The following is a 22,951-nucleotide window of genomic DNA, read 5'->3' as shown; positions in this document are numbered from 1 at the left end:
GGTCTGAATACTTATGTAAATAAGATATTTCATTTATTTTTCATTTTTTATACATTTGCTAACATTTCTAAAAACCTGTTTTCGCTTTGTCATTATGTGGTATTGTGTGTAGATTGCTGAGGACATTTTTTTATGTAATCAATTTTAGAATAAGACAAAAATAAATGTGGAAAAAGGGAAGGGGTCTGAATACATTCCGAAGGCACTGTATATGATGTAGGCAGGCCTTCGCCTACAGGGAATAGGACCACAATTTGATTATAATAAATATTCATTTGGATAACATACTACCCTAAATATTGCAGTACAAATAATAGTGTTGTTAACGAAGTCAATAATAACAGTATATTTCTTTAAGTTATTGGAAGGAGGATTTGGAACAGCTGCTAGTGACCGATGGTGGAAGGGGTAGGTACCTTTCTCTCAACTTCTTGAATTCTGTAAACCGGGATATCTCTGAGGATGGACATATTTTCGCCAATGACGTAGGCGTCGTCAATATCCTGTGTAGTTTGGCAAATAAGGGGAGTTTCTTTGCTAGCAATATCTCTGGTTATAGTTATTACCACCATCGTTTAACTAGACAAGCTAGTGAAACTATATAACAAATTTTTTCCCCCTATTTTGACTCAAACTTGTTAAAATTGTACTGTAAGCTAACGTTAATTAGTTAACGTTAAGGTAGCTAGCTAACTCATAAGATAGCCGGCAAATTCTGGTGGATCAAGTTTGTGTCGAGGAGACAGCAAGGTAAGACTACTATATCTTACTAGCTAGCTATGTTTCAGGCCTGTCACAGACTTTAACCGGTTAAACTGTCATTAGCAGCAACCTGTTGCTTTGTTGAAAAGTTGGAAGTTGATCCGATAGTGACAGTTGTGTTTGTAGCTTTTAGACACTAGCTAGTTTTATAACGTTATCTAGCTGCTAATGTTTGCAACAGCTAACTTTGTTTGGTTATTAAACGTTATACTACAGGAAAAACAGTGCCTAATGCTGCTACCAGTATGTCCATTAACTTCATTCAGATCATGTTGTGTAGTTAATCGCTATGTCAGTAGCAAGTTTGAGTAACTAACTAGCTACACACCCTGTCCTGTTGTGTGTGTGATCATCAGTGTGGAAATGAGCATGACAGTGCAGCGGCATGTAGCTGAAAGTGAAACGGGGCTTGATCTCATCGTTGCAGGCTGCCTGCGTTAGAAGACAGAGGCTATCCACACCACCACCATGAAGCTCTTCAGTCTGAGTGTGCTGTATAAAGGGACCACCAAGTCTAACCTACTGAAAGCTGCCTACGACCTGTCATCCTTCAGCTTCTTCCAGAAGTCCAGGTGGGGTTGGCTCTTTGTCTATCTATCTATCTATGGGCCAGTTTCCCTGGACACAGATTAAGCCTAGTCATGGACTAAAAAACACTTTAAATTGATCATTTCCATTGAACCTATAGGAATGTGATTAGTCAGTGTTTGGGAAACCAGCCCTATGCTTTATGACAGGGGTGGCAGGCTTACCGTCCTTCTGTGGAGTAGAGCTACCCTAACCTCCCGCAGGACTTTGTTCCATCCCCAGGAATATAAATACACACATTCTACTAATTAGCTGAATCAGGAAGTGTGTTCATGTAGTGCTGGCACTATTAGTTATGCACACCCACTAGCTCTCTTGGAGAAGGGTTGGCCACACCTTGTTTAAACTATAACATATATCACGGTCTCTTTTAAAAAGTCAATGAGTGGTGTCATGTAGCTACTGGTCTCTGTCTGATCTGCAATGTTGCCCAGGTTTTCCCACTGCAACATGAGTATTAAATATAGATAGTATCTTTTGAGACTTGCTTCATCATTTGTGTGTGGTTGTGTCTCAGTGTTCAGGAGTTCATGACGTTCACCAGTGACCTCATAGTGCAACGATCATCTATAGGGAGCCGAGCCTCTATCAAAGAACAAGGTTAGTGTGAGGACGACACACACATAGGCATACATGCTCTCGCTCTTACACATACACACCACACACAATACCACCCACATTCACTAACTCCACATTAGCCCCCATAGGTATCTCAGAGACTGACTGTGTGTGTGTTCCCTCTCAGAGTACCTGTGTCACGTGTATGTGAGGAATGACTCCCTGGGTGCGGTGGTGATTGCTGACGGAGAGTATCCCTCTAGAGTGTGCTTCACCCTACTGGATAAGGTAGGAGAGTATCCCTCTAGAGCAGAGGGCTCCAACCTTTTCTAGCATGAGAGCAACCTTTTTTTAAATGTTGCAAGCTACTCCACTATTTTATTTTATTTTTTAGCTTTCAAATAGGCAAATTTTTCTCTTCTCCTCTACCCTGAAACTCTTCCCGGGTCCTTAGTGTACAATATATGTTTTCTGTCAATATACCTTGTAAAATAATTGTTGATAAACAACTCTAAGGGGTCCCATAAAATTATGTTTTGTATTTTCAAGAATTCTGTTTTGTCTGGGGGGTTTTCTCAATTTTTACTCTCAATATTACAATTATTCATAGAGAAACAATGTAAGTGGATGTTCTGAGTCCATGTCAATGCTTAAATCACATCAGAAGACCAATTTTGAGGCATGAAAAACAAATGAACAAATGTATATTTTTGAGTGTAATTCCCCTTTAGAAAGAGAGGAATGTGTCATCTAGTAATGTTTCTGATTGAATTACTGCTGCAGCATGTCATGGCAGAATTTGCTAAACAATGGCCACCAAATTGATACAAATAATCAGGTCAGGTAAGCCTACTTTGCGGTTAACATTTTAATTGAGAAGGTTTTTGTGGAAAGTCTTTCTGTCTACCCACAAGACCGTTATCATTACTAGCATCGCTAACTGGCTACATAAGGAGTGATAGACAAACGCGCGCACCAAACAGACAGACCGGGGAAATACTGCTGAAAATTAATTGGCAGATATTGTGTTTCTTTTGGCCTTTTAAGCCAATAGTGGCTAACCAGGGGTGGGACAATGTCAATGTGGTTTTGATTGGATAGTAGCCGGAGCTCTATGTTTGACAGTTTGCGATGGAACACATGGGGAAAAAATGGATGTAGCCTACTTTCAGAATTGCTTGGCGAGCTACTCATAGGTGGGCTTGCGAGCTACTGGTAGCTCGCCATTTACCTGTTGGAGACTCCTTCTCTGGAGTGTGATTTTTACACACTGTCTCAGAAAGGCTTAGTATGGACTTAATGTTCAGCTTGAAGGAGACTTATTGTGCTATTCATGTGATCTGCCTTACATTCAGACCCATTTACTGAGGAGTGGAGAATAGGAGAACTAGATAGGTTTATGCATTGCCTATGTTAGGGCGTTAGTCATGGATTGCTAGTCGTGAAATATTACTGCCTCTGTGGATTTGCCATCTGTCTTTTTGAAATTCAATTTAGAAATTCAGAGGTTTGATTGATGCATGTATCCTGCTTAGGATGAGTCCTCAGTCCTGACTACTCTCTCCTCCTCTCTCCTCCCTTCTCCTTCTCTCTCCTCCCTTCTCCTTCTCTCTCCTCCCCTCTCCTTCTCTCTCCTCCCTCGTCTCTCTCCTCCCCTCTCCTTCTCTCTCCTCCCCTCTCCTTCTCTCACCTCCTCACCCCTCTTCTTCTCTCTACTCCTCCTCACCCTTCTCCTTCTCTCTCTACTCCTCCTCACCCCTCTCCTGTCTACTCTTTCCTTACTATCCTCCCCTCTCCTTCTCTCCTCCCATCCTTCTCTCCTCTCCTCTCTTTCAGGTGCTGGAGGAATTTTCCAGACAGGTGAGCAGTATAGACTGGCCCTCTGGTTCTCCTGCCACTGTCCACTATACTGCCCTGGATAGCTACCTCGCCAAGTACCAGGTAACACACACAATCCCTCTCACAGGTTCATCAGAATTGATTTATTTACATTTTTATTTGCATAAAAATTCATTCATGTTACACACTATTGAACTGATCAGGAAGTGTGTTCCATAGATGGACTCCTTATAACAGCAAGTGTTGCAATGTGTGGTTTTGTTTTTGCGTTAACTAAACCCTGATTATTTGTCTGTAGAATCCTCGGGAGGCGGACGCAATGAGTAAAGTACAAGCTGAGCTGGACGAAACCAAAATCATTCTGGTGAGTTGAGTTCTCACATTGCGTGTGCATGCATGTGTGTGTGCGTGAGTGTTTGCGTTTGTGTGTGTGTGATGTATTTTCATTAGGCACGATGTCAAGACTGGTAAACCTGCATTTACACACACACACACACACACACACACACACACACACACACAAACACACAGCACATCCCAGAGGCAGACCGCAAACCACAGAGAACAGTTCTTACCAGAAGGTCTTACTTTTAATGTACATGGTAGTTCATTGAGAAAAAAAAGAGGAATCAACAAAATCTCTGCTCCTCTTTCTCTCTCTTTCTGCTCATTCCCTTTCTCACACCCTCTTCCTCTCTCTCTCCCTCTTCCTCACACCCCCCCCCCCCCACCCTCTAGCTGCAGCGGGTGACTACTGGAGGTTGTTGAACCCCGGGGAGTACCGTGTGACGGCCCGCACCGACGGCCACATGCCCCAGACCCGGCTGTGCATTGTGGGCTATGACTCCGGGGCCACCCCTGTAGCTTCACCCTAGCCAAGTCCAACTGGGACCGCATCAAGCAGATCATGGCCCTCCATGGCAAGAGGCCCATACGGCTTGTTACCAAGGCACCCCCCCAGGCAGGAAGTGACATCAGCGGTGGGTCAGTTGGCAGTGTAGACGTAGCAAAGACGGGCGCCAGTGGCGGGACGGGCGGTACGTCGGCCAACTCCCATAATGCAGAGCGTCTCCGGCGGTTACGGCTGATGCGCCTGCGCAAGCTGCACCAGCAGAGACTCAGGAATAACCTCTCCACCACCACGACCGTTGCCACGACGACCACCACGGCAGCCCCCACAACGATGGCGGCGCTGGAGACAGAGAGCACTACTTCCTGGTATGACTCGTGGTTCCCTGTGGAGAGTTCGTACACAGAGCCCACACCTGCTGAGGTCCTCACAGAGACCCAGGAGTCAGAGCCTACACAGGACTACACCTTTGAGTACAAGTTCGATGATTACTAAAGTGAATTTAATTTAATTGCTAAAGTAACAAATTACAGTTATTAAATACACAATCATAACAAAGGCATTATTCAAATTGTGGGAAATTAAAAACAAAATGTAATTCCTTGCAGAGCTGAAAGAAAATATAGCATTCTTTTTTTTTTACACTTGTTTTAAAAGAAGAATGATTTATCTGTGCTATTCCATTAATGGCTCATGATGATCTTAAATGTATTCGGATATATTTTTGTAATGCTCACACATAGATCAGAGAATAGGCTACTTTCTCTCTCTGCAGAGCAGGGAGTTAATCGCATGTTATTCATATTATTTACTTAAGCAAGCCTATTCTGAGACGTAGACATAAAATAGCCTTGACATAATAGGGTGCTTCAAATATTTCACAATGAAAGAGTATAAAAAAGTTATTTGACACTCACGCTGAAGTCATGCTTTGCTTCAAAACGTTGATTCTGATGTTTGGTTAAATATGATTACTAATATCAGTGGAAACTGCCGTGTGTGTATTGTCACATTAAAGGAATGTTCTAAAAAAATGTTTCATACAATATCTTTGTTGTTTACAGTGCCTTAGGAAATTATTCTGACCCCTTTTACTTTTTCCACATTTTGCTAGGTTACAGCCTTATTCTAAAACTGATTCAATTGTTTTTTTCCTCTCATCAATCTACACACAATACCCCATAATGACAAAGAAAAAAATGGTTTTTAGAAATGTTTGCTAATTTATTAAAAATAAAAAACTGAAATATTACATTTACATAAGTATTCAGACCCTTTACTCAGTACTTTGTTGAAGCAGCTTTGGCAGTGATTACAGCCTCAAGTTTTCTTGGGTATGACGCTACAAGCTTGGCACACCTGTATTTGGGGAGTTTCTCCCATTCTTCTCTGCAGTTCCTCTCAAGCTCTGTCAGGTTGGATGAGGAGCGTGCTGCATAGCTATTTTCAGGTCTCTCCAGAGATGTTCGATAGGGTTCAAGTCCGGACTCTGGCTGGGCCACTAAAGGACATTCAGACACTTGTACCGAAGCTACTCCTGCGTGGCCTTGCCTTTGTGCTTAGGGTCGTTGTCGTTGGAAGGTGGACCATCGCCCCAGTCTGAGTTCCTGAGCGCTCTGGAGCAGGTTTTCATCAAGGATCTCTATAGATTTTGCTCCATTCAACTTTCCCTCGATCCTGACTAGTCTCCCAGTCCCTGCCGCTGAAAAACATCCCCACAGCATGATGCTGCCACCACCATGCTTCACCGTAGGGATGGTGCCAGGTTTCCTCCAGACATGACGCTTGGCATTCAGGCCAAAGAGTTCAATTTTGGTTTCATCAGACCAGAGAATCGTGCTTCTCATGGTCTGAGAGTCTTTAGGTGCCTTTTGGCAGACTCCAAGCAGGCTGTCATGTGCCTTTTACTGAGGAGTGCCTTCTGTCTGGCCACTCTACCATAAAGGCCTGATTGGTGGAGTGCTGCAGAGATGGTTGTCCTTCTGGAAGGTTCTCCCATCTCCACAGAGGAACTCTAGAGCTCTGACAGAGTGACCATCGGGTTCTTGGTCACCTCCCTGACCAAGGCCCTTCTCCCCTGATTGCTCGGTTTGGCCGGGTGGCCAGCTCTAGGAAGAGTCTTGGTGGTTCTAAACTTCTTCCATTTAAGATTGATGGAGGCCACTGTGTTCTTGGGGACCTTCAATGCTGCAGACATTTTTTGGTACCCTTCCCCAGATCTGTGCCTCTACACAATCCTGTCTCTGAGCTCTACGGACAATTCCTTCAACCTCATGGCTTGGTTTTTGCTCTGACATGCACTGTCAACTGTGGGACCTTATATAGACAGGTGTGTGCCTTTCCAAATCATGTCCAATCAATTGAATTTGGATCAATCAAGTTGTAGAAACATCTCAAGGATGATCAATGGGAACAGGATGCACCTGAGCTCAATTTCGAGTATCATAGCAAAGGGTCTGAATACTTATGTAAATAAGATATTTCATTTATTTTTCATTTTTTATACATTTGCTAACATTTCTAAAAACCTGTTTTCGCTTTGTCATTATGTGGTATTGTGTGTAGATTGCTGAGGACATTTTTTTATGTAATCAATTTTAGAATAAGACAAAAATAAATGTGGAAAAAGGGGAAGGGGTCTGAATACATTCCGAAGGCACTGTATATGATGTAGGCAGGCCTTCGCCTACAGGGAATAGGACCACAATTTGATTATAATAAATATTCATTTGGATAACATACTACCCTAAATATTGCAGTACAAATAATAGTGTTGTTAACGAAGTCAATAATAACAGTATATTTCTTTAAGTTATTGGAAGGAGGATTTGGAACAGCTGCTAGTGACCGATGGTGGAAGGGGTAGGTACCTTTCTCTCAACTTCTTGAATTCTGTAAACCGGGATATCTCTGAGGATGGACATATTTTCGCCAATGACGTAGGCGTCGTCAATATCCTGTGTAGTTTGGCAAATAAGGGGAGTTTCTTTGCTAGCAATATCTCTGGTTATAGTTATTACCACCATCGTTTAACTAGACAAGCTAGTGAAACTATATAACAAATTTTTTTCCCCCTATTTTGACTCAAACTTGTTAAAATTGTACTGTAAGCTAACGTTAATTAGTTAACGTTAAGGTAGCTAGCTAACTCATAAGATAGCCGGCAAATTCTGGTGGATCAAGTTTGTGTCGAGGAGACAGCAAGGTAAGACTACTATATCTTACTAGCTAGCTATGTTTCAGGCCTGTCACAGACTTTAACCGGTTAAACTGTCATTAGCGGCAACCTGTTGCTTTGTTGAAAAGTTGGAAGTTGATCCGATAGTGACAGTTGTGTTTGTAGCTTTTAGACACTAGCTAGTTTTATAACGTTATCTAGCTGCTAATGTTTGCAACAGCTAACTTTGTTTGGTTATTAAACGTTATACTACAGGAAAAACAGTGCCTAATGCTGCTACCAGTATGTCCATTAACTTCATTCAGATCATGTTGTGTAGTTAATCGCTATGTCAGTAGCAAGTTTGAGTAACTAACTAGCTACACACCCTGTCCTGTTGTGTGTGTGATCATCAGTGTGGAAATGAGCATGACAGTGCAGCGGCATGTAGCTGAAAGTGAAACGGGGCTTGATCTCATCGTTGCAGGCTGCCTGCGTTAGAAGACAGAGGCTATCCACACCACCACCATGAAGCTCTTCAGTCTGAGTGTGCTGTATAAAGGGACCACCAAGTCTAACCTACTGAAAGCTGCCTACGACCTGTCATCCTTCAGCTTCTTCCAGAAGTCCAGGTGGGGTTGGCTCTTTGTCTATCTATCTATCTATGGGCCAGTTTCCCTGGACACAGATTAAGCCTAGTCATGGACTAAAAACACTTTAAATTGATCATTTCCATTGAACCTATAGGAATGTGATTAGTCAGTGTTTGGGAAACCAGCCCTATGCTTTATGACAGGGGTGGCAGGCTTACCGTCCTTCTGTGGAGTAGAGCTACCCTAACCTCCCGCAGGACTTTGTTCCATCCCCAGGAATATAAATACACACATTCTACTAATTAGCTGAATCAGGAAGTGTGTTCATGTAGTGCTGGCACTATTAGTTATGCACACCCACTAGCTCTCTTGGAGAAGGGTTGGCCACACCTTGTTTAAACTATAACATATATCACGGTCTCTTTTAAAAAGTCAATGAGTGGTGTCATGTAGCTACTGGTCTCTGTCTGATCTGCAATGTTGCCCAGGTTTTCCCACTGCAACATGAGTATTAAATATAGATAGTATCTTTTGAGACTTGCTTCATCATTTGTGTGTGGTTGTGTCTCAGTGTTCAGGAGTTCATGACGTTCACCAGTGACCTCATAGTGCAACGATCATCTATAGGGAGCCGAGCCTCTATCAAAGAACAAGGTTAGTGTGAGGACGACACACACATAGGCATACATGCTCTCGCTCTTACACATACACACCACACACAATACCACCCACATTCACTAACTCCACATTAGCCCCCCATAGGTATCTCAGAGACTGACTGTGTGTGTGTTCCCTCTCAGAGTACCTGTGTCACGTGTATGTGAGGAATGACTCCCTGGGTGCGGTGGTGATTGCTGACGGAGAGTATCCCTCTAGAGTGTGCTTCACCCTACTGGATAAGGTAGGAGAGTATCCCTCTAGAGCAGAGGGCTCCAACCTTTTCTAGCATGAGAGCAACCTTTTTTTAAATGTTGCAAGCTACTCCACTATTTTATTTTATTTTTTAGCTTTCAAATAGGCAAATTTTTCTCTTCTCCTCTACCCTGAAACTCTTCCCGGGTCCTTAGTGTACAATATATGTTTTCTGTCAATATACCTTGTAAAATAATTGTTGATAAACAACTCTAAGGGGTCCCATAAAATTATGTTTTGTATTTTCAAGAATTCTGTTTTGTCTGGGGGGTTTTCTCAATTTTTACTCTCAATATTACAATTATTCATAGAGAAACAATGTAAGTGGATGTTCTGAGTCCATGTCAATGCTTAAATCACATCAGAAGACCAATTTTGAGGCATGAAAAACAAATGAACAAATGTATATTTTTGAGTGTAATTCCCCTTTTAGAAAGAGAGGAATGTGTCATCTAGTAATGTTTCTGATTGAATTACTGCTGCAGCATGTCATGGCAGAATTTGCTAAACAATGGCCACCAAATTGATACAAATAATCAGGTCAGGTAAGCCTACTTTGCGGTTAACATTTTAATTGAGAAGGTTTTTGTGGAAAGTCTTTCTGTCTACCCACAAGACCGTTATCATTACTAGCATCGCTAACTGGCTACATAAGGAGTGATAGACAAACGCGCGCACCAAACAGACAGACCGGGGAAATACTGCTGAAAATTAATTGGCAGATATTGTGTTTCTTTTGGCCTTTTAAGCCAATAGTGGCTAACCAGGGGTGGGACAATGTCAATGTGGTTTTGATTGGATAGTAGCCGGGAGCTCTATGTTTGACAGTTTGCGATGGAACACATGGGGAAAAAATGGATGTAGCCTACTTTCAGAATTGCTTGGCGAGCTACTCATAGGTGGGCTGCGAGCTACTGGTAGCTCGCCATTTACCTGTTGGAGACTCCTTCTCTGGAGTGTGATTTTTACACACTGTCTCAGAAAGGCTTAGTATGGACTTAATGTTCAGCTTGAAGGAGACTTATTGTGCTATTCATGTGATCTGCCTTACATTCAGACCCATTTACTGAGGAGTGGAGAATAGGAGAACTAGATAGGTTTATGCATTGCCTATGTTAGGGGCGTTAGTCATGGATTGCTAGTCGTGAAATATTACTGCCTCTGTGGATTTGCCATCTGTCTTTTTGAAATTCAATTTAGAAATTCAGAGGTTTGATTGATGCATGTATCCTGCTTAGGATGAGTCCTCAGTCCTGACTACTCTCTCCTCCTCTCTCCTCCCTTCTCCTTCTCTCTCCTCCCTTCTCCTTCTCTCTCCTCCCCTCTCCTTCTCTCTCCTCCCCTCGTCTCTCTCCTCCCCTCTCCTTCTCTCTCCTCCCCTCTCCTTCTCTCACCTCCTCACCCCTCTTCTTCTCTCTACTCCTCCTCACCCTTCTCCTTCTCTCTACTCCTCCTCACCCCTCTCCTGTCTACTCTTTCCTTACTATCCTCCCCTCTCCTTCTCTCCTCCCATCCTTCTCTCCTCTCCTCTCTTTCAGGTGCTGGAGGAATTTTCCAGACAGGTGAGCAGTATAGACTGGCCCTCTGGTTCTCCTGCCACTGTCCACTATACTGCCCTGGATAGCTACCTCGCCAAGTACCAGGTAACACACACAATCCCTCTCACAGGTTCATCAGAATTGATTTATTTACATTTTTATTTGCATAAAAATTCATTCATGTTACACACTATTGAACTGATCAGGAAGTGTGTTCCATAGATGGACTCCTTATAACAGCAAGTGTTGCAATGTGTGGTTTTGTTTTTGCGTTAACTAAACCCTGATTATTTGTCTGTAGAATCCTCGGGAGGCGGACGCAATGAGTAAAGTACAAGCTGAGCTGGACGAAACCAAAATCATTCTGGTGAGTTGAGTTCTCACATTGCGTGTGCATGCATGTGTGTGTGCGTGAGTGTTTGCGTTTGTGTGTGTGTGATGTATTTTTCATTAGGCCTAATTGATATTGCTGGAAATATTAGACTGTGGTTTTAATGAAAGTGATTTTAAAAAGCCTTCAATATGGAAAATAATTGTTTTGGTTGAGGCAACAAAATATTAATAACAAAATGTAACATTAATTTCCCTTAGATTTAATTAAAGTGTAAGAACATTTTCTGATACAAACATGAAGTGTTCTGGAATAAGGAGCCTTTCTACAGACAGAACCGCTTTGATGACAGACAGTTGAGTAACTGAAATGTGTCATGATTCTACAATAAATGCCTATGGAGTCTTTTTGAAATGCACTCGCATATCTTCCTCCAAAGGTAGTATCCCAAGACATATCCAAAAGTAATTTGATGTAAGAAAACTCCTGCACACAGCACTTGCCAACAGCAAGCCAAAAGCATCTCTTTGCCAACAGCAATACTCTTCAATGTTTACCATATGCATTGATTCATTCATTATATCTTATTTGAACAAGAGCAGTCACATGAGGGCTATGTCCTCCTACTCGACCCAGTAACTGGGATAAAGGTTATGGAACATCCAGATAGAAGTATATTGAATAGAACAGACATGCTAACCTGTTTTGTAGAGTAAGAAATCCTGTCAGCTCTAAAATGATGTTTCTATGTGCACCGTTCAACACGTTGCACCCTTCTAAATGTGACTCGGATGTCCGTTGGAATCTACTGGTTGGAACATATTTTACTCCAAGGGAACTGTCTTGAGTTCTTCTCACTTTTATGAACAGTACTTTTGTGATTTTTAAGTAAATCATACTCAAGCATCTGCCACAGGCGTTGCACCCATAAGGTTTCTCTGCTGGTGCCATTTTAAGTTTGCTGCGGTGTTACTACATTTTCCAGATTTTTCTCCCCTGTGTGAGAAATATGCCCTTCTCAGATTTGCCTTCTCAGATTTAACTCCTGGTTGAAACATTTCCCACAATCTTTGCACGTTTGTTGTTTCTCTCCTGTGTGAATTATCATATGTCTGGTAAGATGTGTCTTAGAGATGAAGCATTTGACACATTTTTACATTGATATGATTTCTTCCCTGTGTGAATAATCATGAGCGTTCAGGTGTTCCTCACTGTAGAAGCATTTCCCACATTCTTGACACCTATATGATTCTCTCTCTCTCTCTACTGCTCCTGCTGTCTCAACCTCTGAATGCTTGGCTATGAAAAGACAACTGACATTTACTCCTGAGGTGCTGACCTGTTGCATCCTCTATAACCATTGTGATTATTATTTGACCCCGCTGGTCATCTGTGAACGTTTGAACAACGATCTGGCTTTAATGGCCATGTACTCTTATAATCTCCACCGGGCAAAGCCAGAAGAGGACTGGCCACCCCTCAGAGCCTGGTTCCTCTCTAGGTTTCTTCCTAGGTTCCTGCTTTTCTAGGGAGTTTTTCCCTAACCACCGTGCTTTTACAGTGGCTTGCAAAAGTATTCACCCCCCTTGGCATTTTCCCTATTTTGTTGCGTTACAACCTGGAATTTAAATGGATTTTTAGGTGGTTTGTATCATTTGATTTACACAACATGCCTACCACTTTGAAGATGCAAAATATTTTTTGGTGTGAAACAAACAAGAAATAAGACAAAAAAACAGAAACTTTTCACCCCCCCCCCAAAGTCAATACTTTGTAGAGCCATCTTTTGCAGCAATTACAGCTGCAAGTCCATTTTACAAGGCAAAACTGCTCCAGCTCCTTCAAGTTGGATGGGTTCCGCTGGTGTACAGCAATCTTTAAGTCATACCACATATTCTCAATTGGATTGAGGTCTGGGCTTTAACTAGGCCATTCCAAGACATTTAAATGTTTCCCCTTAAACCACCCGGGTGTTGCTTTAGCAGTATGCTTAGGGTCATTGTCTTGCTGGAAGGTGAACCTCCGTCCCAGTCTCAAATCTCTGGAAGACTGAAACAGGTTTCCCTCAAGAATTTCCCTGTATTTAGCACCATCCATCATTCCTTCAATTCTGACCAGTTTCCCAGTCCCTGCCGATGAAAAACATCCCCACAGCATGATGCTGCCACCACCATGCTTCACTGTGGGGATGGTGTTCTCGGGGTGATGAGAGGTGTTGGGTTTGCGCCAGACATAGCGTTTTCCTTGATGGCCAAAAAGCTCAATTTTAGTCTCATCTGACCAGAGTACCTTCTTCCCTATGTTTGGGGAGTCTCCCACATGCTTTTTGGCGAACACCAAACGTTTTTGCTTATTTTTTTCTTTAAGCAATGGCTTTTTTCTGGCCACTCTTCCGTAAAGCCCAGCTCTGTGGAGTGTACAACTTAAAGTGGTCCTATGGACAGACACTTCAATCTCCGCTGTGGAGCTTTGCAGCTCCTTCAGGGTTATCTTTGGTATCTTTGTTGCCTCTTTGATTAATGCCCTCCTTGCCTGGTCCGTGAGTTTTGGTGGGCGGCCCTCTCTTGGCAGGTTTGTTGTGGTGCCAATTTTTTTATAATGGATTTAATGGTGCTCCGTGGGATGTTAAAAGTTTCGGATATTATTTTATAACCCAACCCTGATCTGTACTTCTCCACAACTTTGTCCCTGACCTGTTTGGAGAGCTCCTTGGTCTTCATGGTGCCGCTTGCTTGGTGGTGCCCCTTGCTTAGTGGTGTTGCAGACTCTGGGGCCTTTCAGAGCAGGTGTGTGTGTATATACTGAGATCATGTGACAGATCATGTGATACTTAGATTGCACACAGGTGGACTTTATTTAACTAATTATGTGACTTCTGGAAGTAATTGGTTGCACCAGATCTTATTTAGGGGCTTCATAGCAAAGGGGGGTATACATATGCACGCACCACTTTTTCGTTATTTATTTTTTAGAATTTTTTTAAACAAGGTATTTTTTTTTTTTTCACTTCACCAATTTGGACTATTTTGTGTATGTTCATTACATGAAATCCAAATAAATATCAATTTAAATTACAGGTTGTAATGCAACAAAATAGGAAAAACGCCAAGGGGGATGAATACTTTTGCAAGGCACTGTACATCTGCATTGCTTGCTGTTTGGGATTTTAGGCTGGGTTGCTGTATAAACACTGACATCTGCTGATGTAAAAAGGCTTTATAAATAAATGTGATTGATTGATATGCCTGATCAGAGCTGAATTATGTTTGACGCATTTGCCACATTCTTTACATTGATATGGTTTCTCCCCTCTGTGACATCTGATATGGATAATCAGATCTGACTTTTGGATGAAACTATTTGTTGCTACGATGTCTCAAACAGTAATATTGTCGCTTTTTTCTAGTTTTTTAACCTAAGGTCTTTAAAGGGAGAATGCGAGGTAAAGATGTTCGCTTCGCCAAGCCGAGTTGTGCTAGGAGCAAACCGAACCTAATATGTGGTTCTTAATATGTTTATACTTACGGTATAAACATTTGTCACATTCTTGGCACCTACACTGAATATACCAAACATTAGGAACACCTTCCTAATATTGAGTTGCACCCCCCCTTTTGCCCTCACAAGAGCCTCAATTCATCAGGGCATGGACTCCACAAGGTGTCGAAAGCATTCCACAGGGATGCTGGCCCATGTTGACTCCAATGCTTCCCACAGTTGTGTCAAGTTGGTTGGATGTCCTTTGGGTGGTGGACCATTCTTGATACACACGGGAAACTGTTGAGCGTTAAAAAAACAGCAGCGTCGCAGTTCTTGACACAAACCGGTGCGCCTGGCACCAGTTACCATACCCCGTTCAAAGGCACTTAAATATTTTTCTTGCCCGTTCACCCTCTGAATGGCACACATACACAACCCATGTTTCAGTTGTCGCAAGGCTTAAAAATCCTTCTTGAACCTGTCTCCTCCCCTTCATCTACACTGATTGAAGTGGATTTAACAGGTGATATCAATAAGGTATCATAGCTTTCACCTGTCAGTCTATGTCATGGAAAGAGCATGTTTTGTGTACTCCGTGTATTTCTTCCTACTTTAACCATGGAGAATGTTTTTTAAATGCTCCTGAGCACAATTTAATCAGGCGCTCTAGTGTAGAGCGTCTATAGGGTCTGTGCAGCAGGCTGAACGTTTGACGTCCCTACTCTCTATGATGTGTTATAACCCTATCCTCAACCACAACCACATCTCATGGAAAGAACAGAAAGAAAGAACAGGTGTCCTTAATATTTTGTATACTCTGTGTATATTTAAATAAATACAAATAAATAAATACAATTTTATATACAGTGGGGAAAAAAAGTATTTAGTCAGCTACCAATTGTGCAAGTTCTCCCACTTAAAAAGATGAGAGAGGCCTGTAATTTTCATCATAGGTACATGTCAACTATGACAGACAAAATGAGGAAAAAAAATCCAGAAAATCACATTGTAGGATTTTTAATGAATTTATTTGCAAATTATGGTGGAAAATAAGTATTTGGTCAATAACAAAAGTTTCTCAATACTTTGTTATATACCCTTCGTTGGCAATGACACATGTCAAACGTTTTCTGTAAGTCTTCACAAGGTTTTCACACACTGTTGCTGGTATTTTGGCCCATTCCTCCATGCAGATCTCCTCTAGAGCAGTGATGTTTTGGGGCTGTCGCTGGGCAACACAGACTTTCAACTCCCTCCAAAGATTTTCTATGGGGTTGAGATCTGGAGACTGGCTAAGCCACTCCAGGACCTTCGTTGCCCGGGCGGTGTGTTTGGGATCATTGTCATGCTGAAAGACCCAGCCACGTTTCATCTTCAATGCCCTTGCTGATGGAAGGAGGTTTTCACTCAAAATCTCACGATACATGGCCCCATTCATTCTTTCCTTTACACGGATCAGTCGTCCTGGTCCCATTGCAGAAAAACAGCCCCAAAGCATGATGTTTCCACCCCCATGCTTCACAGTAGGTATGGTGTTCTTTGGATGCAACTCAGCATTCTTTGTCCTCCAAACACGACAAGTTTAGTTTTTACCAAAAAGTTATATTTTGGTTTCATCTGACCATATGACATTCTCCCAATCCTCTTCTGGATCATCCAAATGCACTCTAGCAAACTTCAGATGGGCCTGGACATGTACTGGCTTAAGCAGGGGGACACATCTAGCACTGCAGGATTTGAGTCCCTGGCGGCGTAGTGTTTTACTGATGGTAGGCTTTGTTACTTTGGTCCCAGCTCTCTGCAGGTCATTCACTAGGTTCCCCCGTGTGGTTCTGGGATTTTTGCTCACCGTTCTTGTGATCATTTTGACCCCACGGGGGTGAGATCTTGCGTGGAGCCCCAGATCGAGGGAGATTATCAGTGGTCTTGTATGTCTTCCATTTCCTAATAATTGCTCCCACAGTTGATTTCTTCAAACCAAGCTGCTTACCTATTGCAGATTCAGTCTTCCCAGCCTGGTGCAGGTCTACAATTTTGTTTCTGGTGTCCTTTGACAGCTCTTTGGTCTTGGCCATAGTGGAGTTTGGAGTGTGACTGTTTGAGGATGTGGACAGGTGTATTTTATACTGATAACAAGTTCAAACAGGTGCCATTAATACAGGTAACGAGTGGAGGACAGAGGAGCCTCTTAAAGAAGAAGTTACAGGTCTGTGAGAGCCAGAAATCTTGCTTGTTTGTAGGTGACCAAATACTTATTTTCCACCATCATTTGCAAATAAATTCATTAAAAATCCTACAATGTGATTTTCTGGATTTTTTTTTCTAATTTTGTCTGTCATAATTGACGTGTACCTATGATGAGAATTACAGGCCTCTCTCATCTTTTTAAGTGGGAGAACTTGCACAATTGGTGGCTGACTAAATACTTTTTTTCCCCACTGTATATATATATATAATCAATCAAATGGTGTATATGGTTTCAACGCTTTGAATCATCACATGCCTGGTCAGATCTGATTTGGATGAAACAATTCCCACAATCTTTGTACTTTATATGGCTTCTCCTTTGTGTGAATCATCATATGTCTGGCCAGATGTGTCATAGAGATGAAGCACTATACATTATTTGCATTATTATGGTTTCTTCCCAAAATGTCTTTTCAGTTTATAATCCGGAGAGAAACATTTGCCATGAACATGACAGAAACGTTTAGTTTCAGCTTTAGTGTGAGTTTCCAGGTGATCTATCAAACTCGCTGTGGACTCCAGGTCTGTCCCACGCACACCACAGAGATGTTCATTATGCTTTATGTGTTTTGTTTGCACATGAAAAGTTAAATGACGCAGTGAAGTACAATTATTTTATACACCTTGCATCAATGAGAAGCAGCATGGCTTTGACGAGGGGATTTGAAATAGGACAACTTTGGGTTTATCCTGTCTCCAGCACTATGGTAGCTTGGTCCTTTCTTTGCCTGTGTTCTCCTTGAATTGAGTGGCTTCAACCCTGACAGTAGTCCTCCACTCTCTACCTGATCCCATCAACACTTTCAGTGGGTTCACTCTGCTGCAGAACAGTCTGGATTTACTGCAGAGAGAGGCTGAGGGTCACTGGTTGGTTCTGATGCCATGTAGTCCTCTCCATCAGGTTCTGTTTTTGATCTCTTCAGTTGAGGTGCTGGATAGAGAGTATTTCTCTCTGTTTCTACAATTTGGGTTATGCTTCTCACACAAGAGATCCTGAATATATGTCACACTCCTTAGGTTGAAGCTGCTCTTCCTCCTGACTGGATCTGAGTTCCTCCTGTTCCTCTTTAATCTGTGTGGACTCTGGGTCATCCTGCCCCAGACTGGGGCTACACTCCTGCTCACAGGGCTAGTGCTCAGGGGAACCTCCTCTTCAGAGACTGGGAGAGTGAGCTGCTGGGGGTCTAAAGACAGGAAATATAGGTTGCCTACAACCCAAAAAATATTTGGAGATATTGCAGTCAGCCTTTTTGTATCCATAGTTATCTATACCCTGAGATTCAATAGGAAATGGTAGAAGATTCAATGGTACTAGCTACCTAGCTAGCCACATTAGCTAGTTAGCTAGCTAATTGGTTAGGGGCAATTCCACGGTAACGGAATTACGCAGAGACTCTGATTTTTCACTTTAAAATGTAAGCCAAAAAAAACCCATTGATTTCAAAGTTTTTAAAAACCATACAACTCTATGCACAATGACTACTTCGAACAATTTACACACACAAACAACATTTACTGGAAAAACTGTGCAGATGCAAAGTTTGTTAACAGAATTACGGTAGAATCTCCCTCAGTTTTGTTCTGTTACCAAACTTTGTACCGGCACAGTTCTTTCTGTAAATGTGTTTTCGTAAGATTTTCGGTGGAAATTGTTAAAAGTAGTCCTTGTGCATGGATTTCTATGGTTTGTTCAACTTTTAAATGAATGGTTTTTGTTTGGTATACATTTTAAAGTAAAAGATCTGAGTCTCCGTTACCATGGAATTGTCCTTAGCTAACGTTAGGTAAACGGTTGCGGATATTCTATAACATCAATTTACAGGGCTGGGGAGTAACGGATTACATGTAACTGATTACAAAAAACTGTTGTCTGCTACATTACCAGCTAAAAATATTGTAATCAGATTACAGATACTTTAGAAAAACTAGATGATTACTTCTAGGATTACTTTTAAATTCAGAAAGGATGTTTGCGGAAAAATTATTTGACACCTTTCGGTTTTCTCAGTGACATTCAAATCAGCATTGAAAAAAGGTGCAAGTTTAAGTTTGTTCCGCCTTAGCGAGTCTGTCCACAAGTCAGAGACCGTTATGATGACACACCAAATGCGTTTGATGGATCTCGAGAAAAGAGCAGGAATAAGCTTTTGTAGGCTACAGTCCAAGCTATGTCTTCAAATGGTGCGACTGCTGTTGGCATCCAAAGATGATCCACCTTGAATTAACGCTTGGAGGTGGTGTAGCCTACGGGCGATACGGATATCACTTATTATTGATATCTACCTAGCGCATTGATGTGAATCACACTGCTGCTCTCATTTAGCTATTGCGCCTTATGGAATGTGGTTGTTGTGGATGGCTGTTCACAAACTTATGTGTAAATGTGTCCACTCCTGAACTAAAGGGGCTGAATACTAATGCAACTACTATTTTAGTTAGGCATTTCTTATTTATCTTTAAAAATATTTTTTTAAACTTCCACTTTGACATTAAAGAGTACTTTGTGTAGATTGTTGACAAAAAACTATGACAATGAAATCTATTGTAACCCAACTTTGTAACACACAATAAAATGTGAAGAATTCCAAGGGGTCTGAATACTTTTGCAAGGCACTGTAAATATAAAGTGGGTAAAACAGGGCAATGCTGAATTTCTTCAGCCTCCTGAGTTTGAAGAGGCGCTGTTACGCCTTCTTCCCCACGGTGTCAGTGTGGTGGGATCATTTCAGGTCCTTGGTGATGTGCATGCCAAGGAACTTGAAGCTTTTGACCCTCTCCACTGCGGCCCTGTCGATGTGGATGGGGGCGTGCTCTCTCTGCTGTCTCCTGTAGTTCATGATCAGCAGTTTTCGTTTAGTTGACGTTGAGGTTATTTCCCCGGCACCACTCCACCAGGGCCTGTAGGCTGTCTCGTCATTGTTGGTTATCAGGCCTACCACTGTTGTGTCATCAGCAAACAGGAAGTACAGGAGGGGGCTGAGCACAACCCAGAAAGTAAATTGCAACATCCATTTATGGCCAGCAATGTGACCTCGAACATTGATTTATCTGGCAATAGATGTCGGTCAATTGGTAATATTCATTTTTGTCTTCTTCTAATGCATCTTTAGGGGAAAGTAATCTAAAAGTAACCAGATTACGTTACTGGGTTTAGGTAAACTAGTTTTGGAATTGTAACTTAACTCTAACGGATTAAATTTAGAAAGTAATCTACCCAACCCTGTCAATTTATCATCTGATTTATGTGATATCTAGCTAGTTGATACAAACCTGCTCTGTAACTTTATCTCTGGTTTGAAAACCAAATCTAGTAGCCTCTGTAGACGGCCATTCTCCTCTTTGGAACTGACATTTCTTCCTGGTACTTTACTAACGTTTTTTCCACGGCCTCGGATATCTCCGCAGCAGCCGCTGTTAGTCGTTCAGTAAGATACACATTCAACAGCTGTAGTTTGGTCATTTTGAGTGGAGTTCAAAGTTGAGCGGTTCGTATTACCACAGAGTTTGGTATTACAGTGGTTTCTCTGCTACAAACATCTCGCATGGGGCAATATTTCCCACAATCTGCATGCCTTATCCACCCCATTCCTGTTTCCGATTGTGGCACACCACTTTTTTGTCTTCAACTTAGGCACAGGTTTCAACCAAAAACCATCATGTGGCTACACTGTTATTTAGCTATTAAGCTATGATGCAGTCTTGTTACGAAACTGATTAGGCAACCTACTGTTAACACTGTACTTGCTAAGTCTAGGGGTCCTAGGCTTGCCTAATGGTTCTGTAATCTGAATGAATGTGTGCATAAATGTGAGAAGAAAAAGAAACAAAAGATTCATGGCACCAAGAAAAAACAGCAGCCTCACGGCTCAGCAAGCCATGTGTTCCACTTCTACCCACCATTTGTCATGTCAATAACAATAAGTTGTTTACCAATGGTGTAGTGAACATGTCAATTTTGTCAATCTATCCCTTTTTAACGAGTCCTCCACCTCATCTCCTCTGCAGCACAACACTATGGAAAGTCTGTTGGAGAGAGGAGAGAAGCTGGATGATCTGGTCCAGAAGTCTGAACACCTGGGGAACCAGTCTAAAGCCTTCTACAAGACAGTGAGAAACACATTGGAACACACACACACACACACACAGGAATTCATGAGAGGACGTACAGTATGATTACATGAGCAATCTAATACTGTGTGTGTGTGTGTGTTCTCCCCAGGCGCGGAAGCAGAACTCTTGCTGTGAGGTCATGTGATGTTGCTGGACCCCTCTCGATCTCCTCACCCCCTGGATGTGCCATGATTATCAGCCTTCATATTATACTTATTACTCTGCGTGTGTGTGTGAGCGTACTGGCGAAATGATTGTGTGATGAAGTTTATCAGGTGATAGTTGTTGGAGCCTTTTTGCAGTTGATTAGGCCTAAGTGCTGTTTCCTGAATATGGTGAGTGAATTCTAAACATTCCTAGTTGTGTAAAAGTAAATTTAATTGTTTGTGTGTGTGAGAACTGAACATTGTGCATCAAAGGTGTTTGATTGATGTGTGTGTTCTCTGTATTGTGTGTGTGTGTGTGTGTGTGTGTGTGTACAGTAAAGCAAAGCAGGGGTTCTTCAACTTTTTCAGCTTGGAACCTAAATGAGAAAGTCAGTGTTTTCCTGGGACCCAAGCTCATGAAAACCTAAGCAAGGTTTTGCTGGGGGGGGGGGGGCTCGGGGGGGCTCCCATCTCATGGGCAAAACATTTTAGTGGCCCCCCTATTGATGCCAGAGAAAAACATAGACGTTTTGTTCGGTTATAAAGAAAATTTCCTGCAATTCTACTCATTTTGCCATGACTTACGTCATGTTAATATGGTATCTGAGTGAGAGTAACTAACAAAATCAATGGGGTCCCCCAGGAGGTCAGGGCCCCTGGGCACATGCCCTGTTGGTATTCGGCCATGATTACTACAAGTTTAGATAGCTGGCTAGACTGAATTACCAATCTAAAAATTGTTAGCTGACATGGCTAATTGAGTGACTGACATAACGAGAAAATGGTGATGCATAACCACATTTCTAAATTGCACCTTTTGTATTCTAACTCTAAGTTGCAACAGTAAGTTGAGACCCCGACTGAGTTCCTAAAAAACTGCTGACGCGTAGCGGCCAACGATTTATATATACACTAGATGACTGATAGGGGCCGCTGTTTTGAAGGCACCGTGCCTCCGTCTTGGCACTCCCCCACTATTGCAAAATATATATTTGGGAAGCGATAGAAATGCATTTATTAATGTCTACATTTGCCACATGTATTCTATTACAGACACCTTAATGCATACTTTCAAATTATATTATGTGAGCTAAACATAAAACGGACTGTTACTGTCCCCATTACAAAAAAAAAGACATGTAATTTTGTCCTTGAAACATTTAATTAAAATACTGTAGAATTCCATTCATTCCTATGGAGGACTGCTCCTACTGGGGAGTAACAATATGGCCGACCGGTGGCTTCAAAGCCTCTCAATGGCTAATACATAGCATCAGCAATCCAGCAGGCCTTGCAACGTGCCTTCTCTCTCCAGCATTGCCTGGGAACCGATTCTCTACCCATCTCCTTGTTCACTCCACATCTGAAATGAGTCCAAGCCACCAGACAAATGCTGGTAAATGGTCTGAGATGCTGTTGATATTTTTCATCCACCACAGATAATGGATGATGGACATACGGTTATTATCAGGCCCTTGGACTATAAGGAACTCCCAAAGTATGCCCATACATCAGTGTACACTCCAGGGAGAAGGGAAGGGAACCAGACCACAGCCTCACTGTATGTGCCAAATGTTCTAAACTAAACCTTCATTCCGCTTCATCTAATATTATTCTAGCCATTATTTGACAATTGTTTATTTACTTGATTTAAAACCCTCAGACCTGCATACATTCTGTTTATTCAGGTTAAGCAGCATACCTACCATAGGTGTGTAGCATGCCTTTTTGACTCCAATATCCTTCCGTTTTATCGTTCAAACTTTTCTTATCACTCTTAAATGTAACCATGTGTACATTGTATTAAATGTGAAACAAGATATGGGCTTGCAATCATTTA

At 42.0% G+C, this 22,951-nt stretch overlaps 2 protein-coding genes across 3 annotated transcripts; both read left to right on the top strand.

Moving 5' to 3' along the window:
* The first annotated feature begins 490 nt into the window (after positions 1 to 490).
* On the top strand, positions 491 to 4,128 carry LOC123492577 (synaptobrevin homolog YKT6-like). The gene is made up of 6 exons (XM_045225018.1): positions 491 to 750; positions 1,190 to 1,334; positions 1,868 to 1,950; positions 2,096 to 2,196; positions 3,745 to 3,849; positions 4,046 to 4,128. Exons 2-6 carry the CDS (start codon positions 1,231 to 1,233, stop codon positions 4,118 to 4,120), a joined length of 468 nt encoding a protein of 155 aa, XP_045080953.1. The 5' UTR covers positions 491 to 750; positions 1,190 to 1,230; the 3' UTR covers positions 4,121 to 4,128.
* Positions 4,129 to 7,541: 3,413 nt separating this feature from the next.
* On the top strand, positions 7,542 to 21,396 carry LOC121583383 (synaptobrevin homolog YKT6). 2 transcript variants are annotated; one of them, XM_041899561.2, is made up of 8 exons: positions 7,542 to 7,802; positions 8,242 to 8,386; positions 8,919 to 9,001; positions 9,148 to 9,248; positions 10,798 to 10,902; positions 11,099 to 11,164; positions 20,861 to 20,962; positions 21,075 to 21,396. In XM_041899561.2, the coding sequence occupies exons 2-8, from the start codon at positions 8,283 to 8,285 to the stop codon at positions 21,108 to 21,110; spliced, it is 597 nt and encodes a 198-aa protein (XP_041755495.1). In that variant the 5' UTR covers positions 7,542 to 7,802; positions 8,242 to 8,282; the 3' UTR covers positions 21,111 to 21,396. The 2 variants fall into 2 exon arrangements, with proteins under 2 accessions (XP_041755495.1, XP_041755496.1); XM_041899562.2 differs by having other exon boundaries at positions 8,171 to 8,386.
* Positions 21,397 to 22,951: the final 1,555 nt, after the last annotated feature.

Source organism: Coregonus clupeaformis, chromosome 15 (assembly GCF_020615455.1).
Source record: "Coregonus clupeaformis isolate EN_2021a chromosome 15, ASM2061545v1, whole genome shotgun sequence".
In the NCBI taxonomy this organism is placed as follows: domain Eukaryota; kingdom Metazoa; phylum Chordata; class Actinopteri; order Salmoniformes; family Salmonidae; genus Coregonus; species Coregonus clupeaformis.
The sequence above is the reverse complement of the archived record's forward strand: the minus strand, read 5'-3'. Positions and strand labels throughout refer to the sequence as shown.

Excerpts from the sequence above, each read along its gene's own strand:
- LOC123492577 (XM_045225018.1), top strand. The coding sequence starts at position 1,231 with ATGAAGCTCTTCAGTCTGAGTGTGCTGTATAAAGGGACCACCAAGTCT. Across the intron at positions 1,335-1,867 it reads AGCTTCTTCCAGAAGTCCAG|TGTTCAGGAGTTCATGACGT; the intron begins GTGGGGTTGGCT and ends GTTGTGTCTCAG. Across the intron at positions 3,850-4,045 it reads GCTACCTCGCCAAGTACCAG|AATCCTCGGGAGGCGGACGC; the intron begins GTAACACACACA and ends ATTTGTCTGTAG.
- LOC121583383 (XM_041899561.2), top strand. The coding sequence starts at position 8,283 with ATGAAGCTCTTCAGTCTGAGTGTGCTGTATAAAGGGACCACCAAGTCT. Across the intron at positions 9,002-9,147 it reads AGCCTCTATCAAAGAACAAG|AGTACCTGTGTCACGTGTAT; the intron begins GTTAGTGTGAGG and ends GTTCCCTCTCAG. Across the intron at positions 9,249-10,797 it reads GCTTCACCCTACTGGATAAG|GTGCTGGAGGAATTTTCCAG; the intron begins GTAGGAGAGTAT and ends CCTCTCTTTCAG.